At 38.7% G+C, this 15,443-nt stretch overlaps 1 protein-coding gene across 1 annotated transcript; it reads right to left on the minus strand.

Annotated features, from left to right (window-relative positions):
* Positions 1 to 590: 590 nt before the first annotated feature.
* On the minus strand, positions 591 to 12,007 carry LOC110050915 (uncharacterized). Its single transcript, XM_089277790.1, has 12 exons — positions 11,871 to 12,007; positions 10,212 to 10,299; positions 9,441 to 9,473; positions 8,889 to 8,954; positions 8,043 to 8,154; positions 7,164 to 7,231; positions 6,370 to 6,418; positions 6,149 to 6,179; positions 4,651 to 4,965; positions 2,399 to 2,506; positions 2,026 to 2,141; positions 591 to 1,539 (listed from the first exon to the last, which is right to left on the minus strand). Exons 1-12 carry the CDS (start codon positions 11,960 to 11,962, stop codon positions 1,460 to 1,462), a joined length of 1,158 nt encoding a protein of 385 aa, XP_089133916.1. The 5' UTR covers positions 11,963 to 12,007; the 3' UTR covers positions 591 to 1,459.
* Positions 12,008 to 15,443: the final 3,436 nt, after the last annotated feature.

The raw sequence follows: 15,443 nt of genomic DNA on the forward strand, positions 1-15,443 counted from the left end.
AGATGAACCGGTTAAGATATTTTGCAGATATTGTCAATCTCGCACCCGGAGCCTGCGTCCCCCTAGACCAGCGGTCGGGAACGAGATTGCGATATTTTCTGCTACAGGAGGAGACCAGGAAGAACTCGCACTGGTATGAAAGTCATTCCGGTATCATGAATGTAAACGCACCCCGGCCCAGGCGTTCACTTAACTGAACACCTGGAAGAGGCTACCCGCTTTTGACCTTCAATAGTGCTCAGTCGATAAATATGGGAGTAGACCAAGTGTTTTCGGTCAAGATGGCTGGATATTGGCCATGTTCTTTTTTTCTTTTTTTCTTTTTTTTTTTTTTTTTTTTCATGTTTATGGACTGAGCTAGAGGTCGATAGACACGCAAAACGAGAACGAGGCTAACAACCAGCCACCTTGATCGACCAAGCTTAGTTAATATGGACTTCATATGGAAAAAGAACACCATTTTCTGCGGTCAACAGCGGGTAAGATAGAGCCATCTTTCCCACTCGGGTAACCATTCGCAGAGCAGGATTCGGTTCATCTTGCCCGCCCACTGAACTAGCCATATAATAAACCACCTTCCGTACACACAATTGTTGCTAAGCATTGTTTAATTGTGTAATTTCATTACGTTTTACAACAGTTCACAACACTACTATTTAATGCGGTGTTACTGTAGTTGCAAACCGAAAAAGGCATAAAATATCTTGACTAAAATATTAAAACAATGACGTAAAATTACAACGGCCTTTAAATAATATTATCATATTCTCGAGTGACATCGAACCTCTTACAAGATATACACGAGATCAACATTATTAATTGGTAGACTCTACCGTTACAGCTTACAAAAGCTGACTAAGATAATTACGTTGACGAGGAATTTTTTACGAGTACGCAACTGCGAGAAGTCTTTGAGATTAAACATTGTAAGGATTTACATTTTAAAACGCACCATGAAATGTCAGTACAGTGACATCGTAGATACGTTAATTTTATGTACAATTCGTTTACAGGAATAAGGAACGTGTTTATAAGATCTGCACTCGAGAAGCTAACCCGCCATCTAATGTAAAGGGAAAGGAGGGAGTAAACTTGGTTATTCGCCCCAAAATGTCCCTGCAATTCAACCCTTAATAGAGGGAAAACTGGGCGGGTAGGGGTACAAAAACAAGACGTGGGTGATTACCGAGAGCGGTAGTTTTGACTCTTCTAGATACATCATGGCAACAATAACGCAATAACCACGGAAAAAAAAGGCATTATCCAGTGGATAAACGTTGACAAAATATACTGCGCTATTCACTGGAAAATACAGTGATTTACCCCGTGGATAGCGTTATCAGTTCAACCTAACACTACAAGCGTCTATAAGAATGATAAAACCAAAGTACTGGAGCAGCACTGCACTGGCAAAGACCTGTTGTATTCATGTTCAACAGGCATTCCAGGTCTGCATGCTTTAGAAATGGCTTACAGGACAGAACATTGATCCTACAACCAAATTATTATTGGGTCCCTTGTGATTGCTTGCTTGAGCACCTGTCACAGGAAAATGAAAGGAGTAATGGATTACACAAGAGTGCATACAGTAACTAATTTTATCGATTGGTATCGATTGATCGATTGCTTTTCCGATCATCGATTTCTATCGATTGGACACCCCCCGCGGGATACAGTAAGGGAAAAGACGGGAAAATGGGTAAGTGGATACAAGGAAAGAAAAATTTGAACTTTGTAGAAAAGTACTTGACGAGTGCCAGAAATAGAAAAACAAAACAAATAACAACGCATAACAAAATCTATTGCTTCTTGTTTAGATAGTTTCTCTTTTGCTTTATCTGAGTTTGAAACCCTTTTGGCAGCTGTTATATAGGTTGTAACGCAACGTTATTCGCCCGTAGTAGAGAGGAGCGTTCCGTGACAGCTGCATGTGATATTTTAGGCTTAAAGTAAACCAGGAGTAACACGTGCGAAGTACAGATGTAATGCATATATCAAAACGTTATCATCTAGCTCAATACGTACCACAATTTAAGGGCACTTTTCTGGTGGTGGGTCGCCTGGCAGGTCCCTTTCGAATGCCTCTCTGCGGTCCCGCACGATTCTGCCTCTGAGGGCCTTCAGTTTGAACCCACTCAGGCCTATTGCAAAAAAAAAAAAAGAAAAAGAAAAAAAAAAAAAAAAAAGAATGAAAGAAAAAGAAAAAGAAAGAAAGAAAGAAAGACTGATTACCAGTTTTGACTCCTAACACCCGAAAACTGAAGCCCAAAGCTAAGAAGATTTATTTTGTGTAAAGTGCGCTCACTGACAAGGCCGAAGTCACGCGGAACCGCATTCAGTTGAACTCTGTGTAAAATTGACACCTTTAATTTCTGCATGTACAGACATAAATACTCACAGCAGCATCAGTGGGTTTGCTCCTTGTGCATTTGCTGGATTGGGTCCACTAGGAACAGACAGGAGAGGAGACCTGTAGGTTTTACTGGCCACCGACACCATCTCGCGTCTAAGACAAAAGAGGAGAGGAAAAATTAAATTAGCTAAAAAAACAACACACAGCCATACTGACCTTTTTATTCTCAGTGTCCTCAGTTAGTTTCATTACTGAGCATTGACACTAAACTAAAGTTATTTTCATTTCAATTACAGGTGTACATAAAAACATTCACGCCACTGCGTTTCAGAAAATACGAAAAAATGTAACACACTCTTGTAGATTTCATAACAACAGTCACGTGCAATAAACACACAAGTCCATGTATATTTTACAAGCAATGTATCAAGCAAACATTTTAAAAAAATCAAGAAAACTCTTTTGATAGATTCGATGGCTCCTTTTTCGTTGTAAGAAGCTTTCAGGAGAGGGGCTGATAGAGGCCCTACAGGTTCATTTGCAAGCTACGTGTACATGTATGATTCGTCAAAAGCTGGCTCCTCCGAACGAAACATTCTACCCGCTACGATTTGTCTGCTTCATTTTCTTGCCTTATTTGAAACGCGTGGATGAAAATCGACCCAACCCGAATTGATTCTTTTGCCCTATTACAGATTTTTAAAAAGTCGGGCCAATTTTGTGTTATCCATGCGGCCGTTATCAATATTGGACAAACTGAATGTGGCCGACAAATCGTAACGTTGCGTGACTGACCCATCATATCTATGTCTGACGGATGTGGAGACAACTGTTAAATTTGTTATCTACTCTCAATTGTTTTAGCTCACATACTGTACCTCCTTAACCACCGCTGAAGTTTCTCAATGCTCTGAATCTGAAGCTTTATTTCTCGTGTGCCCATATACTGTGTTTTCCGACCCAAATACTGTAATGAGGATTGCACAACTACCTCACGTGTAAATCACAAGTTTGTATGATCTAATCTACGTCACGCAAAAACAATTTTCTAAGTATGTATTGTCTAATTACTAATACTTGGTATTACATTGCACTGCATGTCTGTCAAAAATGTTGTTGTTTAAAACCCAGTCAATGTCCATGAAAAACACACATGATGTTGCATAGAAATGTTAACTAAAGGAGTATTTCATAAACAACACCATAGTTTTAAGAGTGAAATGGTTATGAAGCCCTTCAAACATCAAAGGAGCAAACAAAGATGGCAAGGTTTATGCTGGAAGGTCCACGACCGTGCACAATCTTTTGTTTTGCGCTCAGACATTACGTAACCAAAACGTTTCTATTGCTTAGTACCTCAGTCAGGTGTGAACAACTATTGTGCTTTGAGCACGGTCAAGGCCAAAAAAAGAGAAAACCATACAACAAAGAAATTTGTCGGGGGTTCATAACCATTCCCTTTCTATTAACTATGATAACACCAACAAATAAGACCAGTGGAAGTCTTAACCGTACTTGAAACGGCTTCAAAATATGATTTATTCCACGACGCATTTTGAAAAATTTCACTGCTCTTTCTTTTCAGTATTCTTCGACTAAAGGATCGATAAAGGATTTAGAGACTGCGGGACCGTGGGGGCAGTTCGGGGGTGCGGGACTGCGGGACCGCGGGACTTCCTGGGTATGAACTGAAAAACAAACCATTATTTATTTCCTCATTTCGGAAAAAAGGAGCAGTATCTAGATTAACGTTCAAAAATGGCCGGGTATTCTGAAGTTACACACACAAAAAACAGAGGTTATTTTCAATCTTTTTCAGGCGTAACCATCCTTGTCTTTCTACATGTACCTTGGAAAACCGGTATTTGAAGGTTACCATCAATTTGAAATTAATGTTGTACAGTACACATCTACATCAGAAAAAGGGCTTGGAGGATCGCCTCATAGTGTTAACAAATTTTGACGCATAAAAGGCACACAATGTACTGTCAAATTTAGAGGGTAATCAAGATCTGGCCGGTTAGTCTTCAAAGACCATTCTTGTGCACAAAAAATCGAATTATATATACCGATATTTACCGATACATTGACCAATGGCACTTTCCAAAAGTTAAGGAGAGCTAGGATAAGGGGTAGTCTCCTTCGCAGCCGTTATCAGAGTCGTCACGCAACGCTTCTCCAGTGGGGAGAAGCGTTGCGTGACGACCCTAATGACGGCTGCGAAGGAGACTAGGATAAGGTGCTGAAATCAATTGTTAATGAATAATCACAGAATAAGACAAGTGCAGTCTGCTTACTGAGCTTGTTTGGGCTGGGTAGCTGCTGGCTTTTTCTGTGCAGTGGTCGTTGGAGGTGCAGGTGATGTTGACTTGACTGTCTTGGGGGCCGCAGTAGAAGTGGTTTTCAAGTGAAGCTCCTGACTGGAAGATTTTGCCTTAGCAGCAGCAGTAGCCGCTGCAGCAAGACCACCACCACCAGCGGCAGCAGGAGTGGCCTTTGCACGAAGCTCCTGACTAGAAGACTTTGCCTTGGCGGCAGCAGCAGCTTGAGCCTTGGCTGATGAAGCAGCAGGGGCGTTTCCTTTGGGTTTGCCTGGTTCCTTTTTTGTGGCCCTAAAATTGACACTCTCAAAAATTGGTAAATTCATTACACACGTCACGTGTTACAGAGGATTGTCCAAGAAGAGGGTTTTATATTGTGCTCACTGATTTGGAGGTGGCTGTAAATTTGAATCAATTACAGTGTACCTCAATTTAAATCAAGAATTTGTTAAGATACAAACAATTGTGCTCTATCAGCAACACACAAGTTGCTCACAAAAAGTTCTGAGTTGTTCCAACATAAGTCAAACCTAAAGGGAAATGCATCGTCATCTTCTACATTGTATGTGCACCCGTGTAGGATGAATACTATACCATTAAGCTACATGTACATGTACAGGAGACAAAATTTGTCTTAATGGTCCAAGCTATGCCATATACATGTACAGTACCGCTCAGAATTAAGCGAACCAAATTTCGCGTTAATAGCGCGTTAAGAACGCGAGGGGATTAACGCGCCGCGCGTTTTGCTGCGTTCGACTGATTCACTGTGTTTTGACTTCGCGTTATAGCACGTTAAAGTAAATGCAATAGTACAGCTGTATGTATGAGTTTGGTTGTTGTTCGCTGCTTTTGTTACTTTGTGAAAGGAAGTTAACGACCTTTTCAAAAGACGACATTCAAGACGACATTCAAAATGAATGTCATGTGTTTTCAAGGTTCACACAAGTTCTAATTTTTTCGTACCGGCTGAATATGTAATAAGGCTCAAATGCAACAGTCATCTTCAGTCATTCTGCCTGAATGGACTGGATTGAAATGTCTCGTACTCTAGTATCACTTGCAATTTTCTAAAATGTGCAACTAGCCTTATCCTCCTACTTGCATGCAGAGAGATAATGATGAGAGATGATAATATACTATGATGACGATGACGAAAATGATGAAAATGACAATGACAACTATAATGACAATGGTGGTGATGATGATGACGACGACGACAACGACGATGATGATGATGATGACGACGACGATGATGATAGATGCAATATACCCACTGCCTTTGTCTGCACTTCACTTAACACAAGTGATGATCACATGTTAACCAAGTTGTGTACACATATTTGATAAGATGTTTTCTTCTAAAGAGTAAAGCTGCATGACTGTTTAAATCAGTACAACACTGCTACTCTAACTGACAGTGCATGTAAAAATCCACTACAAATGTTAAGAGCTTATACATGTATGAACTCACTTTGCAGGTGCACTTTGTTTGTCGTCATCCCCTACAACACAACAAATAGAGTCAACATGATCATACTGTACATGTAATGAAATACTGAAATACATGATTGTGCATTGCCATCAACACAGGATTATAAACGAGCACTGCCTTATGTCAACCCTGGGCAATAAGGAAGTCTTTTACAATGGCATCAAAATCTGGATAAAAGATTGAACTTAAATTACATGTACCTTTCAACTTCTTTATTATTTCCCTGGCGCGGCTCTCATCATATTTGGTCTAAAAAAGTAATGAGAGTTCATTCTTTGCTTTCAAGTGATGTCATTAAATTGAAAATGGATTTCACAATACAGTGTAATTTCACGGAGCTAAAACTCTGAGTATATAGTTTACATACATGTATACATGTAACATAACTTTCTCATGAGGTGACTGTGAAAACCAGCCATAAATACAAGTAAACACAAACAAGCGAACCAAATTTGAGTAAATGAAACCACAAATGCACCAACAAACAGACAAAACCAATCACCAGATGCAACGAAACAAAATTTCTTCCCCACAGTATTTGTAACTCGACATGGTCAAGACTGATATTGAAGAGAACATGTACACTGTATTTATTTAATGGCAAGTTAAAGCAGCTTTATGACCTTTGGGTCACTTTTACTGTATCATAATGTATCATTAAGAGTGACTCTTTATCATATTTTTAATTTTTTTAGATTGCTAGTTTTTGAGGTATTTTGCTAGTTTTTGTTTCTAAGTTTCTTAGAGTAAAACTGTGGTTTTAGGGATAATTTTGTAAAGTACCTTGGGCAAATCATGGATGTGTGTGCTATATAAATGAACAATAATTATTATTATAAATAATATGGTGGGTTTGTGACATCTACCAATGAAAATGTAGTGATTTAGAAAAATAATGCATTGACTCATGTTCAAATTATGCCACATATGACATGCAGTTTTCCAGTACAATGAGCACTCAAATTCATGTAATATGAGTACACAGTAAACTTACCGTACGAAGGGAAACATCAATCACAACCTCATCAACATCGGGGAACTCTCGGACCAACTTCTTTTTCACTGCAAGAGGTCAAATATTACATTCAGCAGCAACCTTAGGGCCATTTTCACACGCAGATACACAGATGAACAAGAAGAACTGAATAGCAAAACAGGTTAACAATCACAAAACTGATTATGAAACAAAAAGAATGCCAGGAAGGGAAATTTAGAAGTACGATTGTAAAATTGAGACTATTCATCTTTATGCATGAGATTTTCTAGTGGTTTGAAGGTTTATCAACATTAATATACAATGATATTTTAAGCTTGCCAAAAAATTCTACCATTTCACTCCATCATTCGGTGGTCTCAAATGTTATCATGTTACTGACTGACATTGTACATGTATTTTCTTGTTCTTCTGACAGATTGTTTCTTGTCAATGGCATGGTCATGTTATATGTCATGGGAGGCGCGGTGGCCTCATGGTTAGTGCGCTCGTCTCTGGATCGAGCGGTCCGGGTTCGAGCCCTGGCCGGGGACATTGTGTTGTGTTCTTGGGCAAGACACTTTACTCTCACAGTGCCTCTCTCCACCCAGGTGTATAAATGGGTACCGGCAAACTTAATGCTCGGGGTAACCCTACGATGGACTACCATCCCATCCAGGAGGGAGAAGAAATACTCCTAGTCGCTTCATGCTACAGAAACCGGGATAAGCTCCAGCCTGATGGGCCACTTGGCTCGCATGCAGACTTTACCATGTTATATGTCAGAGTTCTGCAAAGAACTTATTGTGAAATTATTTTTGGTGCAAACCAGTTGTTTTACTCTGTCTAAGTATAAACATGTAGTATTTACACCAGCAAGAAAGCACGTTGAAAACTGACCATTTTGCTTGTCTTCCTCACTCTTGTCCTCCTTCCACATGGTTGCCAAAATGTTATCAATGGGAAAGTCCTCCTCAGAACCAAAACTGGCTGGATGCTGAGGCTCAGCAGGCTGCCAGTGAAAGAAAGGCAAAATTTAATATATTACCAGCACATAGTTATACTGTAATTTACAGTACCGCAAGTACATGTATCTGTACCTGTAAGCAAATTGTCTTTTCCATTCTCTGTATCCTTTTAAACTAAAATTATTTAAACTGTACATTGTACACACACCCACACTATTCGGTGTTGTGTTCACTGATCTCAACTTGCAAACCCACTAAACATTAATATTTGGATGTAAGAACTGTATGTAAATTTTGATGACTTGAGAGAAAGTACAACCTGTATCTACATGTACATGATTCTTTGATTAGTATTTACATTTGGTACAGTGAATATCAGAAAATTGGGGAGTGACATTTTTTATAAGAAGGCAAGAATGAGAACAAATTTCACAGAATCTAGCACCACTAGACAGTTCTGAATAGTTTATAACATAGACAAGACAAGTGTGAGGATAGTTAGCATCATTGAAAACCAAGTTTTGGTTTATTACGAGTTACTGTTTCGAACCCTGCATACCACACTTACAATGTAGCTTTCAGCATTGACATAAAGAAAACAAAAACAGAATGTGCTTGTAATTTGTACCCTCCTTAATGTTATACTTATTAAGTTTAACAATTAATTTACAATACAGCTAAGGAGGGTGCAGGATCTCAGCAAATACACGTACAAGTATAATAATATTATACAATCATGTACATGTATGTTTTCAGTATAATGCCCCTCAGAACATACTTTATGTGTTGCTGGCTGTCTTGGCTGTGACCTTGGCTTGGAAGATGTGCCACCAAAACTGGTCTCCTGAAGACATGACAAGAATTGATATAATATTCTATACACGTTCGTATTTTGAACAAGTTCTTACAATGTACATCATGTAGCTCCTTGACGAAACATAAATGATTGATTGATTAATTGACTGATTGAATGAACGAATGATTGTTTGATTGATTGTTTGATTGATTGATTGATTGATTGATTGATTGATTGATTGATTGATTGATTGATTGATTGATTGATTGATTGATTGATTGAAGTACTGGACAAGTATATGTTTCTTGACCTTTAAGAAAATATTTAAATGTGGTATATGTCTTGTACATGTACATGATCATGCAAGACTCCAGCATTTTGCTTTCTTCAGTAAAAGAAAATGTTGCTTTCTCCAATAATAGACACAGGATACATGTATTTACTCTGCATTTATTTGATGATGATTTCTGTCAAGTGTGTCCAAGTTAAAATATGCACTACATTGTTAAGTAGCATTTCAAATCCTGTCCTTACCAACTGACTTGAACCTCCAGTGTTTGAAGATGCCTAAAAATAAATTTAAAAAAAAAACAGATTGAGCTGTGACCGGAGGAGGTGTGCATAATCAGGATACTGCTTGAGATACACATGTAACACTAACTCTTATGGGAAACAAGGCTCCCTTCTCCTTGAACAAGGAAAAAGAAGGGTTTTTTCCTCAGGCAGCCGTCTTTGCTTGTTATACTGCAGTGCAGTATTAAAGGCTTTTGTGTTTAAGGTCATGTGCATATAATTTTCATGTTGTCTAGTAAGTAGATCGGTCTAAAGTATGATTATTACATATTTGTGTAACCAGAAAGAAATTGTGATGCTGCAGTTAACGCATGTAGATGTGCAAGTTGTGTTTACCAGATTAAACATTTATTCTATTCCACACGATTTTATAAACCAAACTTTTAAATGATGCCCTGACAGTCCAAGTGTCCTCGATATTCGAAAATGCCCAAGAAGTTCCGATCCGTACTGCACACACCGAGGATTAGAATTTTTTTCACTTATTTTTATGAATGAAAACTAATATATGAAAAATGTATGATGGCAAGTAAAACAAAAGGATTACGTAATGCCTAAAGGTATTGGTAAACACTAACGAATGCAATTGCCCGTGTTCATTATGTAATGCGCAAAGGTATTGGTAAACACTAACGAATGCAATTGTCCCATGTTCAAGTTGTGTTTCTTCCACATATCACACTGTACATATCGTTGGATGCAACTGACCGCTCAATATATGTAGTGATTTACCTTAAATTGACTCAAAGGAATGGCTTCTGGTTTCTTCACCCTTGGGTCCTGCCATGTTGTCTTGTGAGTTGTATGATCTATGAAATAGCTGAGAAAACACCAAAAGGTCAAAGCCAAGTTCATGTATGTGATTCTTGTCTTTGCTTTAACCCTCCTTATATTTTCAGACTGCACCTTTTTGATCTTCTAGGACCAGGGAGGGGAATGTGTGGAGTCTGTACCCCTCTGTATAAATTTAAGAATGTTTAACAATACACAATAATAGTTAGACTTTCAGAAAAGTCCTTCGTCTTGTTTATTCATCACCTGCCGGACGAAAGACTTTTCATACTTGATTGGCACCAATTTCAGTGACCCAAAATCAGGTCTTTGCGCTATGACCAATCAGAGTTGCCATGAATACGCCTTGGGAACTGAACTGTCAAACAAATGTGACTTGCGGTTAAATTCAATATAAGGTTGATTGCAAAAGTGATTAAAGAAGCTGCAAATGGCCATGGGATATTCTATATTGCATGACTACCAACACAAGTCAGTGGAAGCATATCTGCCCAGAAAAGATGTGTTTGTTTCTGCCCCAACCGGAGCAGTGAAAAGCTAATGGCTTTTGAGCTAGCTCTGAATGCTTTCAATTGTTTAAATGAAGAGAATAGCAATGCTCTCCTCTTGGTAGTGGTTCCATTAATTTTGCTCACGAAAGATCAGGTCTCAAACCTAAATTCCTGTGCCATTTAAGGGTCTTACATACCCAGTACATTGGAGATGATTGTTCAGAACAACAGTTGTCGGGCATTTTAGATATTAAAGTTAAACTGGTGTTTGGAAGTCCCCCAGTCAAGTCAAGCTCGCAAATATCACCTGAGACAACAGTTGCAAGCCACGCCATTCCTCATTTTTGGCGTGAAATGCAAAAAACTCCCTTCAAGCAAGACAAGTCAACCTCTCGTGACTTCATCGCTCCCTTGACCACTTCAGGACCTTTCAACACCTAAAACCTCACAGGTCACTTCGCTCACTTAGCTATCATGAGGTCGACTAGTAGCAAGTCTAAATGAAAGTGAAATTTGGAGGGGATATACATGTAGCAGAATTAAAAAAATATCTTTTGAGGTAAGCAACATGAGACGAAGACATCGTGTCTCATGGGAGGTACATGTATGTACATCATGACATCAAAAGAGCTGCCCCCTTGGATCTACCATTTTTTCGAACAACATCACAAAACCACCTTAAAAATGACTCGAAGCCAATCAAAAACAATAAAGGAATGCTAAAAAGTGCTATAATTGTAAAACTAATTAAAATGGAGTTCATTTTGGTTAATACATCTGTAGAAACAAGACGTCGTGTGTTTCACCCTACACTTCTTTCGTGCTCTACCGCTTCCTGTGTGTTTTACAACAGAACAGAGCACAGTCGAGGCTTCTTCATTTGTTAAATATTGCCTGTGAAACAGCAACGACATAATCATAGTAGCCTGCCTATATCTATAACTACTCTGATCTAACGGTCACCGGAATTTTACCTTTGCTAAAAATTTATCTCGCGTGTTTGTAGCCATCTGGCTACAAATACGGCAGAAAACTTTCGGTTCAGTCATCGATCAAAGGTTCACTGCTTTACGAAACAAATTACTGCCATATTCGTACTAGTACTTACTATCTTCTGACGTTTGCGTCATATCTTGTTTCCCAACCTGGCGGCAAAGCCTGGTTCTGCCATGGTTGAAACTGGTTCCAAGCATTCGCCATCTTTGTTTAGTTCTTTGCAAAACAATTTAGACCTCTGTCATGTAGTGTTACTTGAAAAATACCTCATCTACGCCCATCAGTGGAGGTGGGCTAACCACGTTTTTCGATATTCAATTATTTTCATTTTTTGTTTGTTTGTTTGTTTGAATAATCAACTATTGATTTATCAAATTATGTTTTCTGAAACGTTTAAAGTTCTTATTTTTGATTTCCTACTGGTGATACTCGGCCTGGTGCTCCATCACACGAGCGCTTTATTGTATGACGGAGAAAATTACTTAAGTGTGATTGGCTGAGAGGTATAAATGCGACCATTTTTACCGTCTGTAAAAGAATTAGTGTTAACATAACCAGTCTTGGAGATATGAAAAATCTCAAAACTAAGTATACCGCTGGTGTTTTAAAACGAAATAAAAATCAGATTCATTAAAACTAAAGTTGGCCCTCAAGGTCAGTTCTAGTGATCGGTCAACTGATGGGAAAAAATAATACGTTAAATTAAAACAAACGTGTCAACACGGGCATGAAAGCAATAACACATATCATTCATATAAATGAATTAATGCCGAGTTAAAAAGTTGTCAGTCTCGGTCTTTTAATAAACTGGACTCGGCGGTGATCACTGGTGATAAAGATCAGTTTCATTGCAGACAGTCAGACAGGCAAAAGCCGTTAATAGAAGTGGTACTAATAGCTTGCCATAACAGCTTGAATTGCGGCCGTATTCAACCACGCAGAAGAGTATCAGAATGTTGTCATCTTGACTTTATCTGATTTGATCTCTGATCTGTACCGGCATTTACCAACAGTGATGTATTCAAGCGGCTGGTGGATTATTTTCAATAAAATAATCGAACATTCGTTTCTAGCGGAATTGGCTATATTGTTTGTAACTGGCTTAAGATCACTGTTCACCGATCGATAAGGAGTATTACCATTGTGTTGGATTGACATAATTTTTTGGCGAGTTCGTAAATTATGATCCAGTCATTACTGATCCAATATTCTAAAAAGCCCTTGTTATGATTAACATATATATATAGATCTTTGCTTTTTACTGAGTTTTCGCGCAAAACTGATACACTCGCATACATTGTTTACTTCATTTTCTTATAGTAACTTCTTGTTCGAAGTTTTAGCGTCCATCTTGAAATTCGTTTTAATTTCCCGAGTGACCAAAAGGCAAAACTATATGTTATTATGATTTAAAAACAGCTATCGCGCAATTGTCTCGTTTGAACAAAATGGTTTATAACGAGAAATCTTTTCTCTTAATTTTAATCAAGGCTATTATGCTTCCAAAACGCTTTCGAAGCGGTTGAAACAAGAGTCAAAGCAAATGTCTCAACCGTAAACTGATGGCGTAAATTAAAACATAACCATTAGTCATCCCTTAAATTTTTGAAATTGGCCAGACGAGTTGGTTGTTTTAAGAACGTTTTTATCTCTATTTCTTGTGTTTAATTCCTTTCTATAGCTAGCGGACACCGTTTATGAGATATGAAAACTGAAAACTAACGGTATATTTTAGAGTAAATCGAAAATGCGGAATGCCATTAAAATTTAATTAAGCCCTCAGGCTTAGTTCCAACCCTTGATTTGTTATGTCATCAAAGACTTACAGAAGACTAAGATGTTCCGTTAGGAACTGAAGAAAAAGGTGTTGGAACTGCAACTGTAGCCTGCAGAACAAGCGGATTTTCGGGGCAGAGAGCGAAACGTTACCTAGAGCGAAACGCGATAGGCGAGCGCGAAGCGCGAGACGAAAAGAATTTTCGAAAGCACCTCAAAAGCGAGACGAAAAGAATTTTCGTCTCGCGCTCAGCGCTCGTGTATCGCGTCTCGCTCACTGACCCGCTAATCCACCTGTTCTGCAAGCTAAGAGGAAGTAAAAACAAGCCGTAGGGCAACAGTCAGCAGGTGGCCAAAACAATTAGTTAAACCAACTTGCATACCTAGAGTTACGGAAAATATCTTGCTCCTATATCGTATTATTTTGGCTGAGCGTGAGGTCATATGACGATACAGTGAAACCCCGCTCTACGGACACCCGCTTAATACGGACACTCGCTTATAACGGACAGTTTTCTTTGTCCCGACAACTAAAAAGGTCATATATTTTCTCTTAAATTAGTCCGCTTAATACGGACACCCGGATAATGCGGACACTTAATCATGTCCCTTTGGTGTCCGTATTAACGGGGTTCCACTGCTTATGAACTAGAGCTTTGTGTATGCTTTGAGTCAGTTGTTCCTACTAGTCCTGAAGGAAAGCACAGAGAAAATCATTGTCAAACTGAGCAGCCCAAGCCAGCCGTAGAAGATGTCATCGATTCGCTTCATCCAAATTACCTTGCTTCTGGCCCTACTTGTGATGAACCGCTTGGCCTCACCCAGGGCGGTTGATTCTGGTTCCAAAATTGACAAAGGTGAGTACATTTGTAGCATCGGATTCTCTTATCTCGAAGCTACTTATTTTCACGCCAACTTTGTATTACTCTTTTTTTGTTTCTTTTGTCATTGTGTACTAAGCCTATTGTGTTCCTAATTTTCTCCGCTTCTTCCTGACCTGCAGCTTCAAGTCTTTAAGGGCCCATTAACCGATTTATGCGCGCGCTCGCGCGCGTTGCCAAGGAAGTGAAATTTCACTTCCGGTTACTTACGTCAGCCTGAGCGCGGGAAATAAAAACAACTCAATAACTTCCAAATTCGCTTACATTTTAGATGTTTTTCTTTGTGTTTCACAAAATGCAAAGTAAAAAGAGTACAAGCAAAGACAAAATAAGAAAAAGACAGAAAAACAAGAGCAACAGAAAGAGAAAAACTAACTCCTCGTGGCTTTGTTTGATCTTACCGAAGTGCGCTGGTAGTGTAAATTGCGCACGCGCTGATAGGGTTTTTTCCAATATTTATCGGGCGCACTTACGGTTTCTTTAAATGCTAAAGGAAACGCGGTTTTTCATTAAATCCAGCCTTTTTCGACGGGTTTCGATTAAAGCCAACGTTGGAAAGATAGCTATGCATTCTTTTTTCAAAATCATGCTTTTTTCAGAAAATTACGAATTTTTTAATATTTTGAAATTCTCTCAAAATCTGACCTTTTAAAATGAAACAAAATCTATGCATAGCGCAATGAGGATTTAAATTAAAATATTAAATCAATGAAAAAAATCCCGATAAAGTAATTTGCCTGGGAGCCTTTGCGTTTTTTCAGTATTAGTCACATGACCATGAGCGTGGCCTGATGACGTCATCACTAGTGTTACTGATCATGAAAAAGTTAAAACAGATGAAATAACTCTGAACTAACCAAAAATGATGAGGTTATATGAGAATAAATTTTCCTTAGCAACGGCTCGAAAAGATCGGTTAATGGGCCTATAAGGCGAACATTTGGCTTAAAGGTCATTTAATACCCGTATTTATTATAATTATATGGCTGTGTCTCACAAGGACTGGGAACTACCGAATTCACGAATTT

Source organism: Orbicella faveolata, unplaced genomic scaffold (genome assembly GCF_042242905.1).
Source record: "Orbicella faveolata isolate gen_17 unplaced genomic scaffold, um_ofav_v1 contig_46, whole genome shotgun sequence".
Taxonomy (NCBI): domain Eukaryota; kingdom Metazoa; phylum Cnidaria; class Anthozoa; order Scleractinia; family Merulinidae; genus Orbicella; species Orbicella faveolata.